The following is a 19,887-nucleotide window of genomic DNA, read 5'->3' on the forward strand; positions in this document are numbered from 1 at the left end:
GAAGCCGGTTTTGATGGTTGGGCTGAGTTCCGTGGGGAGGCCTTGGAGCGAGCGTGGCCCCTATGGGCCGTGTCTCCATCACCTGCTTCCCTGCTCTCCTTTCTGGTCATGGCGAGTGGCCCAGACAGCTCTGGGCTGGCAGGGAATTTGGGAGCAGATGCCAGGAGATGTGAAGGAGGCTTTTCTTAGGCTCGGCACCCTCCCCAGGGCTCAGGAGCTCAGTTGGTGGAGGTTGGCATAGTGCCCAGGAGGAGAGGGACTCCAGGCAACAGGGACTTCAGCCTGGAGGCAGCTGCCAGGACCTTCTCTCCCTCTGAGCCAGCCTGCAGATGTGGTGACCCCACCCCCACCACTCACACATGTGTGCCCATGCACATACATACACATACACTCACTCTAACACTCCACATGTCCCCTACCGACCAGGGCAGAGAGAGGAAGAACCAGATGGGCTATGGGGTGGACGCACCCAGGGAAGCAGGAAAGTCTGCACCTCGGTATAAAGGAGAGGGAGCCCCCCCACATGGTCCGGCCTCTGAACCCTGCTGGTCCTTCAAGCTCCAGGCCATTAGGGATCTAAAGAAGTCACCAAATCCAGCCCCTCCCCCTCGCAGGCCCGACGGGGGATGAGAGAGACTCTTCTCAGAGGCTAAGATTCCACCACTCTCCATGGAAACACACTTCACTCAACCCTACGCCCTGTCGGAAATGCTCCTCAGGCGGAATGAAACGACCGAGGCTCAGGCCATTCCCTGTCAGCTTGTCCTCAGTGGAGATAGCAAGCAGCTGTCCCCATCCTTGGGGACACTGCCCTTCACACAGAGACATGGAGGCAGATGCTCAGCCCCCAGCCTGCCTCCTGCTGCCTGACTCACCCCGGGCTTCCACCTCTCTTCTGACCTCCGATTTCCCAGCCTTTTCAACTATCCTTGTTACCCCACCCTCCTTCCAGGCCCTGCATCTGCACTGCTGTGCACAGCCCAGAATCAGACGAGCCTGGCTGGCCAGGGCACAACGCGGGAGCGCCTTCATGGCTCCTGTGGCCATAGACGCTGCCCATTTATGCATTAGTGTCCTGAGCTTGCTTTTTATGGGGCCAGGAGCTCCAAGCTGGGCGGTGTCCCCAGGGCCCAGGCCATCACCCCAGGACCCAGCTCTCTCCAGCTACTGCTCACAGTTCTGCTGTGCCTCCCCCATCCCCCAACCCCAGAGTGGAATCTGGGCAAGCTGACTGTCTCTGCACTCGACTTTATTCAAATGACTAAGTGCTTCTGTCGCTGTTCCCTCCTCCCCAGTTCAAAACAATACTAGACGACCTTTATATAGCGCTTACTACATGCCGCACTGCTCTAAGCCAGCTGATACATGCTCCTCCCTTTAATCCTCAAACAGCCCTATTCGGTAGGTACTGTTATTATCCCCATTTAAAGATACAAGAACTGAGCCAGAGAGAGGTTAAGCGACTTGCTCAAGGTCATACAGCAAGTACATGGCAGAGCGAGGCCTCCCCATACTCTCTCTGTGGGGGGTGCTCCCTTCCCCCTTCTCCCATTTCAGAGGAGGTGGGGCTCCCTTCCCAAGGCTGACCCCTGAACCACACTCCCTGGCCTTGGGATTTTCCTCTTGGCTTTGCTCCTCCCGGTTTGAGGGTATTTTCAAACGGTCTTCTGCTAGCTTATCACTATTGGCCTCAAGTCTTTAAAAAAAGGAAGAAAGGGAGATGGGGGTGGGGGGCAGGCCCACCATGACCTTTCCCTGGTCTTACTTCCCCTGAGGGTTCACACCTATTATTTCCCTCCTTACCCGTCAGGCTGCCCCCACTTCACCCACTAAGACTACTCTCGCCAAGAGCATCATGAATTTCCCGAGTACCAGACCCAGTGTCCTGTGGGCAGCGCTGCCCCAGCTAAGTGGCACTTAGGACAAATTAGAAAAACATGGGCCCCTCTGGGTGGATGCAGCCCCTGGGAGTCCATAGATTGGTGAGCAGGCTGGACTTCAGCTCTCCAAGCCCCTCAGCTGGATTCTTTTGGACAGTGCACAACCTGGACAGTCACACATGGTACTCTTGGATGTTGGCATCCTCCTTTTCCTTCATATTCTGGCCACACTCAGCTCTGATGGCTGATCCATCTCTGACTTCTCTCTGGACACTCCACCCTCCTGCTTCTCACTGGTCCTGCTGCCTCTGCCTCCTTCTCCTGCACCCTGATTGTAAAAGTGGACCACGACTCCGCCTGGGCTGCTGTGATGCTGGCCCAGGGGACGCTACCACGGCCTGGCCTCCAGCTCTGCTCCACGCTGTGTCTCCACCCATCGTCACCTGGCTGAAGCATGACATTGAAACCTGCCTTGGCCACTGAACGTACCATTACCCCCATGCTGGCTGTCTCTGTACTGCCCGATTCCTGTTATTATCCTCATTCCTCAGTCAGCCAGGTTGAACATCTTCCCTTCTCCTCCTCTTCTTCCCCCTACCTGGTCACAGCTGTTCCTCCTTTCCTAGTCCTGCCCTTTCTTTCTGTTCCTTCAGCCACCACCATAGTCTCAGCCCTCACCCTTTCCAGGCTGGACGTGGGCAGTGGCTCCTAGCTGTCATCCCCTGGTAGTTTCCAGTCCCTTCTCCCCTATCTTCCCACCCCGACTTTCAGATTACACTCCAGTCTGCACATGTCACTCCTCTGCTCAAAAACCTTCCCTGACTCCCCATTGCCTACAGGGAAAGAGGTCCAAACTTTCAACCTGCCTTTCAACGTCCTCTACCATACATCATACCTCTCCAGGCTTAGCTACTGCTTTGTACCCGAGGAAGGGGTTTCAGAGCTAACTTGGCAGTGCTTTTCCATAGCTAAGCTTTCTGGAAGGCTGCCAGGGAGGAGGTGGGTGGGGGGAGGTGCTGGGCTCTGCCCTCACTCCCCATGCCAACTTGAAGCCTTTCAATGGCTACCACCAGCAGCCTGACAGCTGTCCTTCACCCCAGGCACCCTGGATTCAAGTTCAGCCGGCTGAAAATGTGGAAGGCAGGGCTCAGGGCAGGTGGGTAAGGGATGAAGGGAACAGAGGAGCCTCAGACTGGGAGTCACTCACTCAGGGAGAAAGGCGTGGCTGGGAGGGGTTTCGAGGGAGAGTGGGCCAGTATGTTCTATGGGGAGTTAATCCCAATATTCTTTTATGTCTGTGTAGCATTTTATTTTATCGCTCACTTTCGAGTATTTGGCAGTTGGTGAGGAAGGTGTCACTACCATTCACCCCACCGAAAAATAAGGGAGCAGAGGCTGGGGCAGGAGAGATGACTTGGTCAAGGTCAGGCAATACGTGTATCAGAGGCAGGACGGAGATGTGGAAGGTTCCCGGGGTTCTCCCGCCGCTGGACCCCCTGCCCGCCCCAGGCTGGACCCAGGCTTTCAGAGCAGTAGGAACCTCGCTTGTCATCCAGTGAGGGGCACTCGGTGGGGGGTCCTGGGGGAGGAACCGCATCTTGCCCTGCTCTGTTCCTGGCCCAAATTGGCACAGCACCTGGGAAGGGCAGCGGGCCAGCCACGTGCCTGGTGTTCCATTAAAAACAGGGAAGAACGAGGCTGAAAAATAACCCCGGGGATGTGTGAGGAGCTCATCACTGTCAGGGCTTTGAGGAGTGTGGTGGGGCCTGTGGCATCTGTGTGTTGGGTCCCCTCTGTTTGTCTCTTCTAGCTGGGAGCCGGGTACCAAACCCTCCCAGTGCAGCCAGGGGCAGACGGGGCCTCGGAATCTGAAGACAGAAACTAGAGGCAGCTCTGGGCATCCTGGGTGGCCTTCCTCATCTTGACCAGGATGGGGAGGCAGAGGGGAGGGGAGCACCCAGGCCAGGCACAGAGCTCCACGCCCTAGCTCCTGCCAGGGCTTCTCTCTACCTCACTTGTTCCTGGGCCTCACCCACGACTACCCACTGGAATCATCCTGGCTCCAAAAGGGACTTTGGGGTCCTGAAGCTCCTCTTCTCTAAAGTGCATGTGGTAGTGGTGGCAGCCAGGTGGCTGGTTTTGCCAATTACAGCTCCCCATTTAGGACTCCTGACCACCACTTCTCATCTGCATCATTCTCTTGAGAAGACCTTGCAGCCCATCTTGCCCCATTGGGGTAAGAGGGCATGGCCCTCTGGCTGCCCACTCCTGGCTGCCTCCTCAGGCATCTGTGGCCTGTGAGCTTGTGTCTCTGGACCCTTGGTGCCAAGCAGGGCCTGGATTGCATCCTGGCCAGGCCTGAGGAGCCTGCAGGCTCTTTCCCAGTCAGGGAGGCAGGAGCCCACTCCCATCCCACAGGCCCAAACTCCCCAAGGCTCTCAGAAACTCTTGCAGATCCCCCAGCTTGGGCAGAGGGTGAAAGGACATCCTGCAGCAACAGGGAGCGGGGGACACAGGGCCCAGCTGAGGATGCAGCCGAGGACAGACATGCAGGATCAAAGAGAAAAAGCAGAGCTCTCCCGGAGGAGGGAGGCAGAGGCCAAGACTGCTGGAAGCTGACAGAAATGATCAAAGGACAGGGATGCATGGAGAGGAGGGGGATGTGGGAAGATGTAGCAAGGGCAGGCAGGCACAGCTGCCAGTGCGGGGTGGGAGCTACTGCATGATGTGCAGGGGCTTTGGGGGCAGACAGGCCTGGACTCGGGTCCAGATCATCATGCTGAGCCTTGGGCCTCATTTGCATAATGGACATAATGATAACTACCTCATGGGCCTCTGCAGGAGGAGGGTTGTGTATGAAAAGGCCTGAAAACGGGGAGCTGTGATATTGTTCATTCTCTCCCTTGTCTTTCCTGGAATCTGGTCCCTCTGCTCCACCTCAGGCTCAACAAATCCAAAAGAACCCCTTCCCATGCTCCCCATCCTAGGCTCCTGGAACAAGCTGTGGACTATTACACTGTGTTGTTGTGGTCAGTATCTCCAAGGGCTACCACGTTCCCAAACCCACTGGCTGTTCTCTGTGGTTATCTGACTTGATCTCCTAGCAGTGGCACAATTGACAGTTGACAGTCCCCTGTCTCCTGAAACACTCCTCCCGCCCTCCCAGACACCGAACTCCCCACATTCCCTCCAGTCTGCTGGCAGGCCCCCTTCCTGGCTCCACCGCCTGGTGTTGCAGGAGGGGCTGGCTCTGGGTTCTTCTCTAGACTCTCCTCTCTCCCTAGCTGATTTCATCTAGTCGCATGACTTTAAATAATATTTCCATCTGATAACTCCCAAATTTATATCTCAGCCTTGACCTCTCCCTTGAGCTGCAGACTTGTCTATCTAACTGCCTTCAGGGATTTGTAATAAGCATCTCATATTAACCCGTATGTCTAAAATGGAAGTCTTGAATCTCATCTCTCTACCTTTACTCTCCAGGGTTTATTTCCCATCTCAGAAAATGCTTACTCTCCTCCTAGTTGCTCAAGTCAAAGGCTATCCTTGATCATTCTCTTTCCCTGGTTCCCACAGCCCTCTCTCTCTCCTCTCCCCCAACACATGCATCCTATCCATCAGCAGGCCGGACCAGCTCTGTCTTGAGAACACACCCTCAGTCCACCCATGCTCTCCACTTCCACTGTCATCGCCCGGGTCCAACCTACCATCATTCTCTCTTTCAAGTCACTGACCGGCAGCCTGGCTGGTCTCCCAGTTTCCCTCTTGTGCTACAACCATCTGACTTCCACAGAACAGCCAGAGGGATCTGGTAAAACTTTAAGTCACATCACCTCACAAGCTTGTTTAAAACCTTCCAGTGACTTCCATCACATTGGAGTGAAATCCAAACTCTTGAGCGAGGCCTCCATGTCTGCAGGATTCAGCCCTTCTGTATCTCCACCTCTTCCTCAGTTTGCTGCAGCCACACCGCTCTGTCTGCTCCTGCTCCTCAGACATGCCAAACCCTGGCTACCTGGGATCCTTGCATTTGCTGTTCCACTGGAAAGCTCTTCCCTGGATGCTTGCATTCCACAAGCCCCCTCCTTGGAAGACTTTCCCAGACACCCACCTGTGTCTCCACCACTCTCTATCACATCTTCTTGTTCTACCGTCTCCTAGCACTTGCTACCATCGAGATGATCTTGTTTATTTGCGACCACATAAATTAGTTTGTTGACTACCTACTTCCTCTGAAATGTAAGCACCAAGAGGACAGGGGCTGAGTCCCTGGGGCGCAGACAGGTGGAAGATGCTGAGAAAAACAAAGGGACTGGAGGAATGACTGTGTGGGTGCCCGAGGGAGTAGACAGGGTCAGGAGGCCTGGGTCTGAGGCCGAGCTCTGTGACTGAACTGTTGGTGGCTGGGGCAGGTTGTTCCCCCATGTCTGCCCTGAAGCTCACCCTGGGTCTCAGCCTCCTCACCTAGGAGACACATGGGTTGGACTGAATCAGTGATTCTCAAAGAATCTGAAGAACCCCAGGAATTGCTGTAATGCCATGCACTGCCAAGCCGAGCCCTTTTTCTGCATGAGCATGCCAATGTGAGCCCCCCGAACTGAGCCTGTTTCAGCCAAAGGATGAGGAAGAGGCTAGATGTGCCCTTCAGTTGGCCTGTGAATGCTCTGAATAGATAATCATGTAATGTCCTGTAAACATTTTGAGATATCAAACCATCGTGAAGATCCAAGGGGCTAACCCTGGCCCTTCAGAGATCTAGCAGGTCGTTGGTCTAGGTGGGATGTCAAAGGCTGGTCCACGAGCAGGACTTTAGCTCCCAGGGCCCTGGTTTGCAGGACTGGTCATCAGTGCGCTCACCCTGGGCTGGCTCAGGTCTAGAGGCAATCTGGGAAGAAAGACTCTGTCTACAGTGCTCTCCTGGCTATTTCCTCATCAGAAAGCACTGGCTGGGGTCAGCCTGCTCTCAGCACCAATGCTCCCTCCCACACCCCATCCACGGTCTACTGTGGGAGCTGCCAGCCATGAGCCGGCCGTCCTTTCTGGGTGGGAGGCTCCTGCATTCCAGTTGTCCCAGGGGCTGGGGCAGTGGACTCGCTCTGTTGATAAGTGGAGCCTCAACCACAGTCAGAAATGCTCTCTTTCCAGAAAGGGGTGACTTGGAGGTCCTGGCAGAGCTCTATTCTTGGGAATGGACACAGAAGATGTCCCTCCAGGGCTCAGCCAGCATGGGGTGAAGTGGGGACAAGAGCACAGTCCTGGGTGGTGTGCTTCTCAGGAGGGGCTGGAAGTGGAGGCCGGGAGTTGGTCCAACAGAGACCGTGTGAGCTGTGAGGGGCTCAGACACCAGCAGCCCAATGTCTCCCAGGTCAGGCGAGAGTGGGATGTGACCCACAGCCAGTTAGGAGCGGAGAAACAGTGGAGGGGACTGAGTCCCCCACTTTCCTTAGCTCTGCTGCACTAAATCATCAGTCACGGCTCTGAGAAAGCACGTGCAGCCCGCCTCTGTGCATCCAGTGGACGATGCTGAGGGGCAGGCAGGAAACATTGAGGCTTCTTTGGTGCCTAGGGAAAATGAATGCTTAGGACTCTGGGGCATTGAGCTGGGCGTGGCACCCAAGGGAAGAGGCTGCCACTGAGTCTGGGTCCAGGTTTCCCTCTCTCTGGCCCTGTCTGGAGGTGGACAGAGGACCAAGAGCAACCCCAGGGGACCTTACTCTGTGCAACCCTCGTGGTGGGAAGTCTATGCTGCAGAGTGGGTCACGCTGGCTCAGCCTGGCTAGAGCCCCCCAGTTTGCCCTCAGGTGAGTTGCACTCACACGGCTGAGGGGCCTCCCCTGGGCTGACCCCCTTTGCTGGGGTTTTTGGGAGGAGGCTGACAGCTAAAGCCGTGAAGGAGACAGCCTGTCCCCAGGACCCCCACTGAGACTCTCTCAGTCCCCGGCTCCTCTGAGGGGAGGTGGACTTGCCCTTCTCCTGGGGCCACCCACTGACTCCTGATGTCTCTGACACCTGGCTCACCCCAGGAGCTTTGGCTTGTGGGCTCCAAAGATTCTTCCTCAGCTGCCCCTTGAATGTTTCTTAAGTACCAAGGAAACCCAGAGAGAAAATGCTAGTGGCTGGCTAGCGAGTGACCCAGCCTCCCAGCTACAGAGGCTGAGCCTCATAAGCCCCCTTCTCTCCTGCGCTTCCCAGACCTGGCTGCAGATTCCCTTCACCAGGGGAGTGTGAAAACGCACAGCCTCCCTGGCTTAGCACAGGCCTACTGAAATAACTCCCAGGGGCTGGGCCCTGACACCCATGGCTCAGCCCCAAGCAACTGCTGCTCCTGGGACAAGCTTCCTACTCATCACACGGGGGCCACTTTCCCTGCCCTCTCCCCATGCACCTGTGAGCAGGTGTTACCCAAGTCGGCCCCAGCAAGGCCCCTTCTCTCACTCACTGGCCACTCTTAAGAACCGTCACTCTGTTCTCATTTCTAGTCTCAGGTTCCCGTCCTGTTCAGAAGGATGGTGTTGATGAATGCATGAAATAAGGCCACTCAGTGACAACTGTCTCCTGCAACACTGCCCTTTTTGCCTTCCATAGGCTGACATCCATACCACGGGAATGACCCACCTTCAGCCACTGTCCAGGGCGAGCGCACTCCTCTTCCAGGGGCAGAGCTTGGTTTCAGTGTTGGAAGGTCTACCTTGGACCTTTGCCTCCACTTTACTGGCTCTGGAGTGCAGGAAGTGACCTTATGTTCTCAAGTCTAGTTTCTTCATTGGCAAAGTGGGAATAATGATGCCTACCGCTCTGGGTTGTCACAAGGCTCAAAAGAGAGACTGTGTGACCAAGTGCTTTATAAGCCAAGCACTGTGTGTGCCCTACACATCTGTGCTCTGCTCCTGGCCAGCAGTGTGACTTTAGGTGGATTCCCTAACCTCTCTGCGCCTGAGTGTCCTCCCCTGTAAAATGGGGATTATAATGGTGCTGTGCACAGAGAGGGGGCTGCGAGCCTTCCAAGAGGTAATACACATAGTGGGCTCAGCCCAGAGAGCCTCCCAGTCAATGGCAGCCTTGGTTCACAACCATGGAACCTGAGGCTCCATAGGGAGTGGCTGCTTCACAGCGAGGTCTAAGATCTGGATGGAACAGCCCAGGGAAGGCCCTTCTGTTGCATCAATCCTGCTTGGAACCACCTGCCCCCGCTGCCCCTCAAGGTCCCAGGGAGCTCCCCTGCACTGGTGGGAGGAATGGACCCGTCGTCGAGGAGAAGCTGCCTCCTGTCTGAGAGCCTGGTGCCAATCTCTCCAGGCCGCTTTGTTGGGCCTTGACAGTCTGGGTCTCTGGAGAGAGCCCCCCGGTGGTCCTGTGGCAGGCGGGCTGGAATGTGCCTCTCCGGATGTTTCTGAGATGGTTATGTCTGTGCTGGAGCTGTGGTCAGGAGAGGCCCTGCGCATTCCTGGAGAGGGACACCAAGTCCCCGCCAAGTGGTGGAGCCTTGAGCAGAGATGAAGGGGATCTGAGAGCAGGGGCCTGGGGTTGTCCGCGCAGAAAACATGCACATAGTATCAACTCTGTCAGCACTGTCCCAGGCGCTCCTGCACACCACCCATAAGACTGGGTTTGATCTGGGCTTCAGAGTGGTTTGGCCAGAAAAGGAACTGTGGAGGGCAGAGGGAATGAAAGCACTCTGTGGGGGCCAGCTGAGGTCCGCTGGGTGACCAGGAGAGGGCGAAGGGAGGCAGTCAGGGTCCAGGTTGCCCTTACCTTCTGGCTCAACTGGAGTCACGGGGGCACTCACTAGCTCAACTGAGGTGATGAGGGCACTCACTGACTGGTTCAGCTGGGGTCATGGAGGCTCCCAGTGGCTCAGCAGGAGTCATGAGGCACCTAGTGGTTTAATTGAGGTGACGAGGGCACCCCCTGGTCAGGATCCTGGCAGGAGAACACAGATTGGGTCCGTACTGCCCTCTCCAGTGCCTGTCAAATCCAGCCCATCCAGGTCTGCTCCTGCCACCTTTCCTTGGGCACACTCATGCCCCTCAGCCTGTCTAATGCTGTTCCCTCATCCCAGAAAGCTCTCACTGCCAGTCTTTACCTACTAAAGTCCTCTCTCTTCCTTAAAGCTTCCCTTAAGTACCACCCACTCCAGGAAGCCTTCTCAGATCCCTATTTTGAGTCACTTCACTAGGATTTAGCATATATACCATTCAACTTGTGGCTTCAGGATTCAACTGGACCAGAGGCTCCTTGGAGAAGGATCTGGGTCTTAGTTTTCTATTCTCTCAGTGCCTGACACTAAGGAGATCTCGGGAGATCTCAGTGATTTTTGGTAAACTGAACTGAAATGAAAGCTAAAGCCCGTTCTGTTTGGAAGGTGACCTGGAGGGTCTGGGGTCCCAGCACACTGTTGAGCGCCACTCTGGGTACTCTAACTCTCTAGGCTGCCCCCTTGAGGATCAAGAAATCGAAACATCTCAGGGTTGGGAAGAATCTTAAAAAACATTGATTTCAGGCCCCAGTCTGACACATGGGCAGTGTGATGATCTTTTTGATGTGTCAACTTGGCTAGGCTAAAGCCCCTAGTTACTGAATCAAACACTAATCTAGGGGTTGCTGTGAAGGTATTTGGTAGATGTGATTGAAGTCCATAACCGGTGTCTTAAAGTAAGGGAGATTATCCTAGATGATCTGGGCAGAGCTGATTTAATCAGTCGAAAGGCCCTAAGAGCAGGGCTGAGGCTTCCCTGAAGAAGAAATTCTGCCCGTGGACAGCAGCTGCAGCTCAGGCTGGAGAGAGTTCCGGCCACCCTTCCTGACGGCCTGCTCTATGGATTTTGGACTTGCCTCGCCAGTCACTGCTGTCTCATAAACCAATTCCCCATAATACATCTCTTAATATCTATCTCCTAATGGTTCTGCTTCTCTGGTTGAACCCTGATTGATATTGGTGACCTCTGCAGTACAGCTATCCAGTGTCTTTTTGTATGCTTCCTGTGATGGGGAGCTCCCACCTCTCAGGGCAACATAATCCATCTTTGATCAGCTTCCACTCTAACAAGTTCTGCCTTGTATTGGAACTAATTCAGTCTTTCTGTGGACTCTACCCACTGGTGCTGCTTCAGCTCCTCGTGCCCAATTAGCCCAGGGTTGGCCCTTTTACCCTGTAGTAGCCCAGCACATATTCAAAGGCAGCACTCACACTCTCCACACCTGTCCCTGCCAAGTGTCCCTCATTTGACACACTGCTCCCCTCCTTTGACTATTCCCCAGTTGTCGATGTCCCTCTTAAAGTTTGCAGACACTTGTGGCCTGACAGGTCTAGAAGAGAGCAGGCCTTGTCCTGCCACCTGTATTCTACACTGTAGCCTGCAATAGAGTGAGTGTGTCTGGTTGTCATAGGACCATGGGCCTGGGGACCTTTGTGGGCCTTTGCTGTCTGGATCCCAGCTCATGGGAAGCCAGAGTCCTTTCTTGAAAGAAGGAAAGAGCCTGAGCCTCTTCTTTTAATGGGGGCTGGAGGCCATACTGCCCGCATGGACTTTGGGTAGCTGCCACGAGGGAGAAGCCAGTTTCCCACTTTGAGGTTTAATCTACCGGGCACCCATTCTCCTTGGATCTGATGAGCTTCCTTGGCAGACGGGGAGGAAAGGAAGACAGCTGACGACCAGTGGACTCCTGTTTGCAGGTTTCGGCCTGAGACAAGCCCTTCTCTACTGCTCTCTTCCCTGTCTATCCACCCTCTCCACTTCCCTTTCCCCCACCACAGTGACGGTACAGCGCATGACCCCACCCCGGCTCCGTAGCCGGCTCCTATGGGGCAAGCCACAGCCCCACTCTGGCCTCACAGAAGGGTCTGCCAGCTCTGAAGCCATTGTCTCTGACAGCCCACAACTAGATTCCTAAGGATTTTTTCAGCTTTAAACCTTCTTAAAACCACAGTCCACATGTTTATTCCCAGAAGTCAGGTCTCCAGGTTATTTAGACCCTTGCTACTCAAAGTATGCACCATAGATTAACAGTATCAGCGTCCCTCGGGGGCTTGTTAGAAATGCAGTCTCAGACCCCGCCCAGAACTCCTGATTCAGAATCTGCATTTAAACAGATCAACCAGGTCTTCCCGCTGCACTTAACCACTTGAGAAGCATTAAGGTAGAGAATCCCGCATTGCTGAGCCAGCCTTCTTCAGTGCCCCCTGAGGAACATCTCCTCTGTACAGGCGGCAAGACTGAGGCACACCAGAGAAGTGTCTGCTCCTCTCATGAGTACGAGGGCAGCAGAGAGTGGGAACCATTTGTCTAAGGCCTCTCAGGAGGGAGAAAGAGCCCAGTTTCCAGCTCTGGGGCCAGGCTGTGCCTCATCTTCCCAGCAGCCAGCGCCCTCCTCACAAAGGGGTCCTTGTGTGTCCCTGGAGGAAGCAGGATGGGAAACAGGGGTAGTAAGGAGCCGGCTTTTGTGAAGGGGGTGTTGGGGGGCTGGCCCCAGCTTGGCAGGGAGCCTAGCCCCAGAGAGGCCACAGGCCAGGAGAACCAGAGCTGTTTGCTCTAGGCCGCAGCTGAGGCGGCTCTAGAGAATGGGAAAGTGAAGATGTGACTGTGGCAGCAGTTTGGGGTGGGGTGGCTCCAGGTGAGGGGCAGGTCTTCTGGAGCCACCTGGGATCTGCCTTAGCAAGGGCAGTCCTGGACAATGAGAAAGTATAGACGTTGACTGCTCTCTCCATTGCCGTGAAATGCATTCGTCACGTGGCTTTCTGAGGACCAGAGGCTAACAGAGGGGTCAGGGAGAGGACCATGGCAAGCAGAACAGGCTGGCTGGCAGCTTGCTCTCTTCTCTAAGAGCCTGTGGGGGGCCCAAGAGCAGGGAGTGAGGCATCAGTCAACACAGCCCTAAGGCCAGCTCTGAGGATACCTGTAAGCGTGGCCTTCAGCAAGCCCCTTCTCCAATCTGAATTTTAGTTTCCACACTGTAAAAACAAGAGGATTGGCACTCAAGTTCTGATTTCTCTTTGGGCTAAACACTTTGTCCATAGTCCCGAAAGCTAGAGATTCTGTAGCTGAGGCCACAGCTGAGTCGCGGTGCAGACCCTGGCACCCATCCTCGTCATTCGTGACGGTCATACAGAACGGACTGCAGAGGCTCCATGGGGGACAGGGGCTACACCGCTCTGTGAACAGGTGCCCCCTACAGCCCTGGGTACAAGCCTCAGCACTGTCATTTTCTATCTGTAGGGTCCTGGGCCAACCTCCAAACTTCTCCGAGTTCCCTTTCCTTGACCCACCAGGATGCCAGTGCCTGCCCTCCCAGGGCAGCTGTGGGAATGCAGGTGGTGAGAAGTGCCTCTGATGGTGCCTGACGTGTTATTGACACATGTCAGTTCCCTGCATCGAAGGCCGGAGTGGGGCATGAGGGAATGCCCATCCTGGGTCTCTGCTGAGGTTTGCCTAAACCGATAGTGGTCTCAGTCAGAGCTGGGTCTCTTCCCTTGCTGCTGGCTGACTGCAGGGAAATCATTTTTATGTTTTTTTTTTTTTTTTTACTACAAAATCAACTCACAGATTCACCATTTGTGCTGCCAGCTGAACGCTGTTTATGGTGGTGATTTGCACTACATTCATCTGTGCTTGTTTATGTTTTCTTTGAAAATACTTATTGTGTTTGTCCTGTCCCCACTGTGGCCAGGCATGTGTCTTCCACTTCTGTTCTAGTCTCGCCCCCACTCCCTCCATGTCTCTAGTTCCCAGCTGGGATGTGTGGGAACTGGACATGTAGGCAGAGGCATGGCACAGTCAGAAGGACCTCTGGTCAAATGCACCCAGTCTGTAGATGGGGAAACTGAGGGTTGTAGAGAACCAGCAGTTAAGCTCAGTGGAACTGGAACTTTTGCCTCCTGCTTCAATCCAGGGTAGGCTCTCCTACCACTATGCCGTTCATTCTCCCTGACTGGCTTTCTGCAGGGCCTGCCTGCTCAGAGCACAGAGCATTGACCCCCAAGCCTGGATGTTAGGCAGACTCCAGGCATGGATGAGGAGCTGGGAAACCTGGTGTGGGGTAGTGGAATTGGGAGGATAAAGGGAAGGAATGTGGCAGCCCATGGTCCCCAACCCCACTGTCCTCACCTTTTAAAAAGGAGCAGAGGTGGCAGTGGCCATGGTAACCCCTGGGAGAGCAGTTCCCTTCTGTGGGGACAGTAATAATACATGAATGATAATTAATAACACTAATAATTGCAGATACTCTATAAAGTGCCTACTCTGTACCAGGTACTTTCTTTATATTATTCCATTTAATCCATGAGGCAGATATTATTCTCCCCATTTTGTAAATGACAAATTGAGCTCAGAGAGACTAAGTAACTTGTCCAAAGTCATACAGCTAGTGGGGGTGGTGGTGGGTGAGTGTAAAGACGAACCCAGACACTCTGGCTTCTAAGCCAATACCCATGACCCTACACAATCTTGCAGAAAAGGCTTATGTGGTTGAAGCAGAGGGTTGGCTTGTGGGCAGGGAGGAAGGAAATGCTGACTGAGAGTGGGCAGTGAGACTGTTCCAGGCTGGGCTGCCCCTCTATTCCCCCAAGTAGTCAAGAGAGGACTGGGAACAGTGGAGTGATAAGCAGCCCGAGGCCTGGGGCTAACAGAGACAGTGAGTCATGAGGGGAACAGTCTGGGTGATGGAGAGAACTCCAGTCTGGGCTCCCAAAGGCTGAGTTCTAATCAGGGTTTTATCTGCAACTTGCTGTGTGACTTCGGGCAAGTCACTCACCTCTCTGGGTATTTGAATGATTGCTAATGTCTCCTGTCACTCTTTTATTTGAGGACTCTGGGATTTTGGGGGTGGCCAGTCACTTCTGTACTTTCCTTCTTCTCGGAAAGATGTAAAAAGTACAGGTTCCTTCATGAGCCGCCTGCTTGAGTTCACAGTCTGAGGGTTCCCAGGCCGCGTGGCGGGTGATTGGAGGCCGTGCTCAGCGGAGAACAGGCTGGACAATGAGGAAAGAGCAGAACAGAAGGTTTTCCGCCCCAGCTCGACCAGCTAATCAATCACCTCCTCTCTTGTTCCCTTAGAGCCACAGGGATTCTGGGGACCTACAGTGGGAGAACGGGCACCTGTGAGCCCGTGGCAGTCTCAGGTAGGGCTAGGTGCTGGGCACAGCTCTGGCACATGGTCTGGGCTGGGCAGGGGCCGGGTGTGGGGGAGTAGCAGGCTGGCTGTAGTGTGCTGGAGAAAGAGGCCTCTCCTTCTTGGGAGGACTTGCCAGGGGAAAAGACAAGCCTTGGCTACTTGATGCCCTCGAGATACAAGGATCTGGGCTGGGTTCTTCAAGTGGAGAAGGAACTGGGAAAAAATCCAGGGCATGGGAGTCAGAGAGGTTCAACTGAATCTGGACAGGTGCCATACTTTCAAGTCATGGGTGAGTCATTTACACTCGAGCCTTAGTTTCCTCTGCTGAAAAATGGGGCTAAGAATGCCCACCTTGAAGGGTTGGTGAGAGAATTAAAGAAGGGGATACAAATGAAGTGTCTTGTGTAGAGCCTGCCAAAAAGTAAATAATGAATGGTGGCTGCTATTATTATTGTTGCTGTTGCTGTTGTTAATAATAATAATAGATGGGGACCTGGAAGTTAGGTTTTGCTACCCTCTGGCTGTGTGGCTCCCATACCTCTCTGGTTTCTTCTCTGTAAGAGGAAGGGGCGGCACCCACTGATCTTGAGGCTCCTTCCTGCTCTGACAGCCTCCAGGATATGAATAGATGGGGCTGGGGCCCCGGAGGAGTTTAATGACTCAACAGCTAGAAAGGTTAAGCTTTCCCAGAAAAGAGTCTCTGTTTGTATTTGATGAACTTAGGGCCCACAAAGGAAGGGTTTCCTGGCTGGCAGGCCAGGGATGAGGGAGCTGGAGGAATCCTGGCAGCCAGTGACTAACCAGGTGAATGACTAACTCAGACCCTACCGACCCTCAACCAATCAGGGCTGCCTGTGAGCGCTCTGCAAGCTGGCATCACTGAACACGTCTTGGCCATGCCAGTCCCGGCTGGCTCTGGGCTTCACAGCATATGGAGGTAGAGGAAGCAGCCAAGAGACCAGCAGGGGAAAGAGCACTGGGCTTGGAGTCAAAAGACCCAGCTTCTTGCTCTAACTCTGCTGCTCACCAGCTGCACGACTTCAGGGGAGTCCCTTCCCTTTCCCGAGCCTCCATGCCTTCATCTGTGCAACGGAGCTAACAACACCTGCCCTGGCAACATCCCTGAGCTATGAAGGCTGAGACTCGAGAGATGAGATGAAAGTGCATTGTGATCACTAAAGTACTGAATGAATGGGAAGTTCTGTCACTATTCTATCCTGATGGGACTCCCAGTGCCTCAGGAGACCCACTTGGGTCCCCAAAGGGGTGAGGTGGACAGAGGCTGTTGCCTTTGGGTTTGGGGTCAAGATCAGTCAAATATAGGGCCCCTTTCAGCCATCTGATCACAGCCCAAAGAGGTTTTTCTTAGAGTAGAGCTCCCTTGGACAGCTTCCAGCCGGTGTGAGAGGTGACAAAAAGCCCGGGATGGTTGGGTGGGGCAGGGGGTGGGCTGTGCCAGCCTGGGCCCCCTCCCCCAGAACAAGGGTGGTGCTTTGATGCTGTCTTTCCTCTTGCCCAGCACTTTATGAATAAATAATCACCAGAACCGCACTCTGTCTGCCTCTACCCCCAGCTTTTAGTGTCTCTCTTGTGAGGACTACAAGCACTGTGGAAAACAGCAGGGATGGAGGGGAGGACAATGCCCTCTCATTTCTGCACACCTTAAACCCATCACTAGCCTCCTCTGAGTGCTCGTGTGGGCCGCTGGGTACTGTGCCAACACTGGGAGCCTGGAGATGGGAACCACGGGGCCCTGTGCACATGGAGGTTAATTACAGTGTAGTGAAAGAGACAAAACACATCCCCCAAAATGTAAATAACCATGCGAAAGAGCCTACACTGTGTCACCCATGTCATCCTGACAGTAATCCTGCAATTGGCCAGAGCTCTGGCCTGGGATGGTCTGGGAGACTTCAAGAAGGAGGTGGGATTTGAGCTGGACCTGGAAGGTTGGCTTGGACAGGATAACTAGAAGATAGAGAGAAAGGCATGCCAAACAGCTACACTTAAGGTGTTCTCAGGGGACAGTTTGGCTGCAGTGGAGGGATCATGTCAGTAAGAAGTGAGAAATGAAGGCAGACATAGAGATTGGAGCCAGGTATGAAGGTCCTTAAAATTCGGGATAAGGAGTATGGACCAGATTTCACAGACAGTGGGGAGCCATTGAGGGTTGCTGAAAAGGGTCTTGGGTTGGTCAGAGCTGTGCTTTGGGGATATTCTTTCTGGCAGCATTGTCCAGGGGAGTTTGCCCTGTGAGGGGAACGAGGTTAGAGACAAGGAGATCAGTTGGGAGGTTACTGTGGACCATGGGACTGAGAAAGACAGGAGGCATGTAACTAAGGGCATGATGTGTGGGAAGAGGGAGAAGAAAGGCCTGAGGATATTCAGTGCTCTTGAATCCCCGGCAGGCGGTAGGGAGATGGAGAAGAGAGAAGACCACAGACCAGACCTGGTCTGGTCCTTCCCAGGAAAGCAGGCTTCTCTTTGAGCAGGCCTGAGTCTGACCATCTGGCCCTAAACTCACAGGGTCAGCAGGACCCAGAGGTGCCCCTACTTGAGCCACATTCACTCCTGGGGCCCTTTCCTTCCTCTTGTAAGAGAGGAATGCAGAAACGACATAGCATAGCTCCCTGTGGTCCCCAGAGAACAGTGGAGCCTGGGGAATGGAGTCCTGCAGGGGACAGACTTCAGGGAAAGCATTCAGTCCTGCCTTTTACCCCCTCAACTCCTGTTGACTCCCAGGAAAACACTGCCATCTTGTCATGGGCTATGCCAAATAGCACCCAGGCCCTGGGAGCTCAGCCAAGGCAAGGAGGGCGACCAGGGAGAAGAGAAAGAATGGGAAAGATGGAGGAAACATCTCCTGGAGGCATCCCAATGGGCTCTGGGTAAAGGTGGGCTTCCAATCTGGGAATCTGAGCATGTCAGGACTGGGAAGAGCCCTTGAGATCACTTCCACCACCCCTCATCTTCTGGAGGTGAGCCTGAGACCCAGGTAGGGGGAGGGACTTGCCCAAGGTCATACAGCGGGAGAAGAGATGGAACTGGGCTGGAATCACAGGGTCTTGGGAGCGGGTAAGCTGTTTACTCCTCTTTGGACAGTTTGATAGCACATCAAGGACCTCACTGGAGATTCCTTTCCTGGACAACAGTTTGTGTCTCTTCTGTGTGTGTGCCCATGTATGCCCTATGTGTGCTGGTGTGTGCACCTGTGTGTGTGTGCCTGTGCCTAGCTTGCAAGAGAGTCTGAGTGTGTGTGGCCTCCTGCACTGTCGTCTGCTCTGGCTTGGAGAAAAGAACTGGGGCCATTCCTGTGAGGTGACTGTTTTCCTGGGACAGCAGAGAAGGCAGCAGACAGGACTGGCTCTGGTTTCCAGTACCAGCTCTGCTGCCGTAAGAAAATTAAAGTCACTGGCTGGCGATGCCCAAACTCCCCAAGCTGGACACACACACACCCCAAGCGGCACTCACAGTCCCAGTTTCAGGGTGTTTCAGGCACCCAGAGTGGCCCGGAGCGCCGTGGAGTGCCGAGTACCTGCACCTATACATCTCCCAGGAGCCCTAGCCGGTGTAGACACGCCAAGTGCGGAAGCCCATCTTCAGGGACACGGAGGAATCGCGCGCTCCCCGCCGCTCACACTCAGCGCCCTGCTCCAGGGCCTGGCCGGGCCACACCCCTCCTCCCCAGCCTCCTCGGTCGTTCCTGCCCCTCTCACACACTTCAGAGTCCCTTGGGGCCTTCGCGCAGCCTGGCAGGGACAAGTTAGGGCTGGCCCTCCGGGAGAGTCAGGTCCGGAGCCAGGAATCGACGCCTCCCCCGAGTCCTGTCCCTGCGGAGCAGACACGGCAGGCTGAACTCGGGTTTCTGGGAGCGCAGGGTTGGGCGCCTAGACCCCTTCCGGCGGAACCCCCCAGCCCTGGTCGGCTCCGGGCCACCCCGGGACCCGGCGCCCAGCCCCCGGGTGCCCGCCCCCCGCCTGGCGAGTAGTTACCGATGGTGGTGATGACGGTGATGGCGAAGTAGAAAGAGCCGGCGAAGCGCCACTGCACGCCGGCCTTGTGTGGCTTGAGGCGCAGCACGACGCGCTCGAGCTCCTCGTAGCCGCCTTGGCTGAGGTTGTAGCGCGCCCGCAGCTCCTGCTGCCGCAGCTCCAGCCGCTGCCGCTCGATCATCTCGGGCTCCGACTCCAGCGCGTCGAAGACCGCGGCGCCCACCAGCAGGTAGGTGAAGGTGCACACGATGAGCGCCAGCGTGCGCACGTTCTGCCGCTTCATCGTCCCGCCCGGGCCTCCGCCGGCCCCCCGGCGCCCCCGGCCAGCGCCCCGGCCCCGGCCGCCGCTGCTGCTGCCCCGGAGGCGGCCTGGGGCATGGCTGCGCTCGCTGCTCCCCGCGCCGGGCTCTCGCTCCGCGCCCCGGGGCCGCCGCCTCCAATGCCGCCGCCGCCGCCGCCGCGGAGCTGTCCCTTCAGCACCACCCACCGCCCTCCTCCGCCCGGCCCCGCTCCCGCCCCCCGCCCCCCGCCCCCCGCCCGCCGGCCGCCTCCTCCCGCCAGCCCTCCCGCCCAGCCAAATAAGGACTGGGGAGACGCGCTGAGGGAGGGAGGAGGGGGGCTGGCGGAGGGGGAGGGGTGGGGGAGCGAGCGGGAGAGCTGCGGAGAGACCGGGCAGGACGGAGAGAGAGAGACCCGGAGAAAGAGATAACAAGACAGAGAAACGCACATAACTACAGAGGAAGAGAGAGAAAAAGAGGTAGAGGGGGGTGTGACAGACAAGGAGATAAAACCAGAGGTAGACTCAGACACAGAAAAAGAAGAGGCAGGCAGAGAAATACAGAGCGAGAGAGGCAGAGAGTGAAAGATGGAGACAGAAAGAGTGGCAGAATGAGACTGGAGACCTGGAT

The 19,887-nt window shown here is 55.3% G+C and overlaps 1 protein-coding gene across 2 annotated transcripts in view; it reads right to left on the minus strand.

Annotated features, from left to right (window-relative positions):
• KCNK3 (potassium two pore domain channel subfamily K member 3) overlaps positions 1-19,435 on the minus strand; it is a 37,859-nt gene extending 18,424 nt beyond the window's left edge. The window contains exons 1-2 of one of the 2 annotated variants that reach the window (XM_070512424.1): positions 14,628-14,752; positions 13,982-14,041 (exon numbers count right to left, since the gene is read on the minus strand). Coding sequence is in view for 1 of the 2 variants with exons in the window: in XM_044772101.2 (XP_044628036.1) it covers positions 18,980-19,262 (283 nt within the window). In the remaining variant the exon portion in view is untranslated. Of the gene's footprint in view, positions 1-13,981; positions 14,042-14,627; positions 14,753-18,979 lie in introns of those variants that run through there. The other variant, XM_044772101.2, reaches the window with a different exon arrangement.
• Between the last annotated feature and the right edge of the window lie 452 nt (positions 19,436-19,887).

This window comes from Equus asinus, chromosome 6, assembly GCF_041296235.1.
Source record: "Equus asinus isolate D_3611 breed Donkey chromosome 6, EquAss-T2T_v2, whole genome shotgun sequence".
NCBI lineage: Eukaryota > Metazoa > Chordata > Mammalia > Perissodactyla > Equidae > Equus > Equus asinus.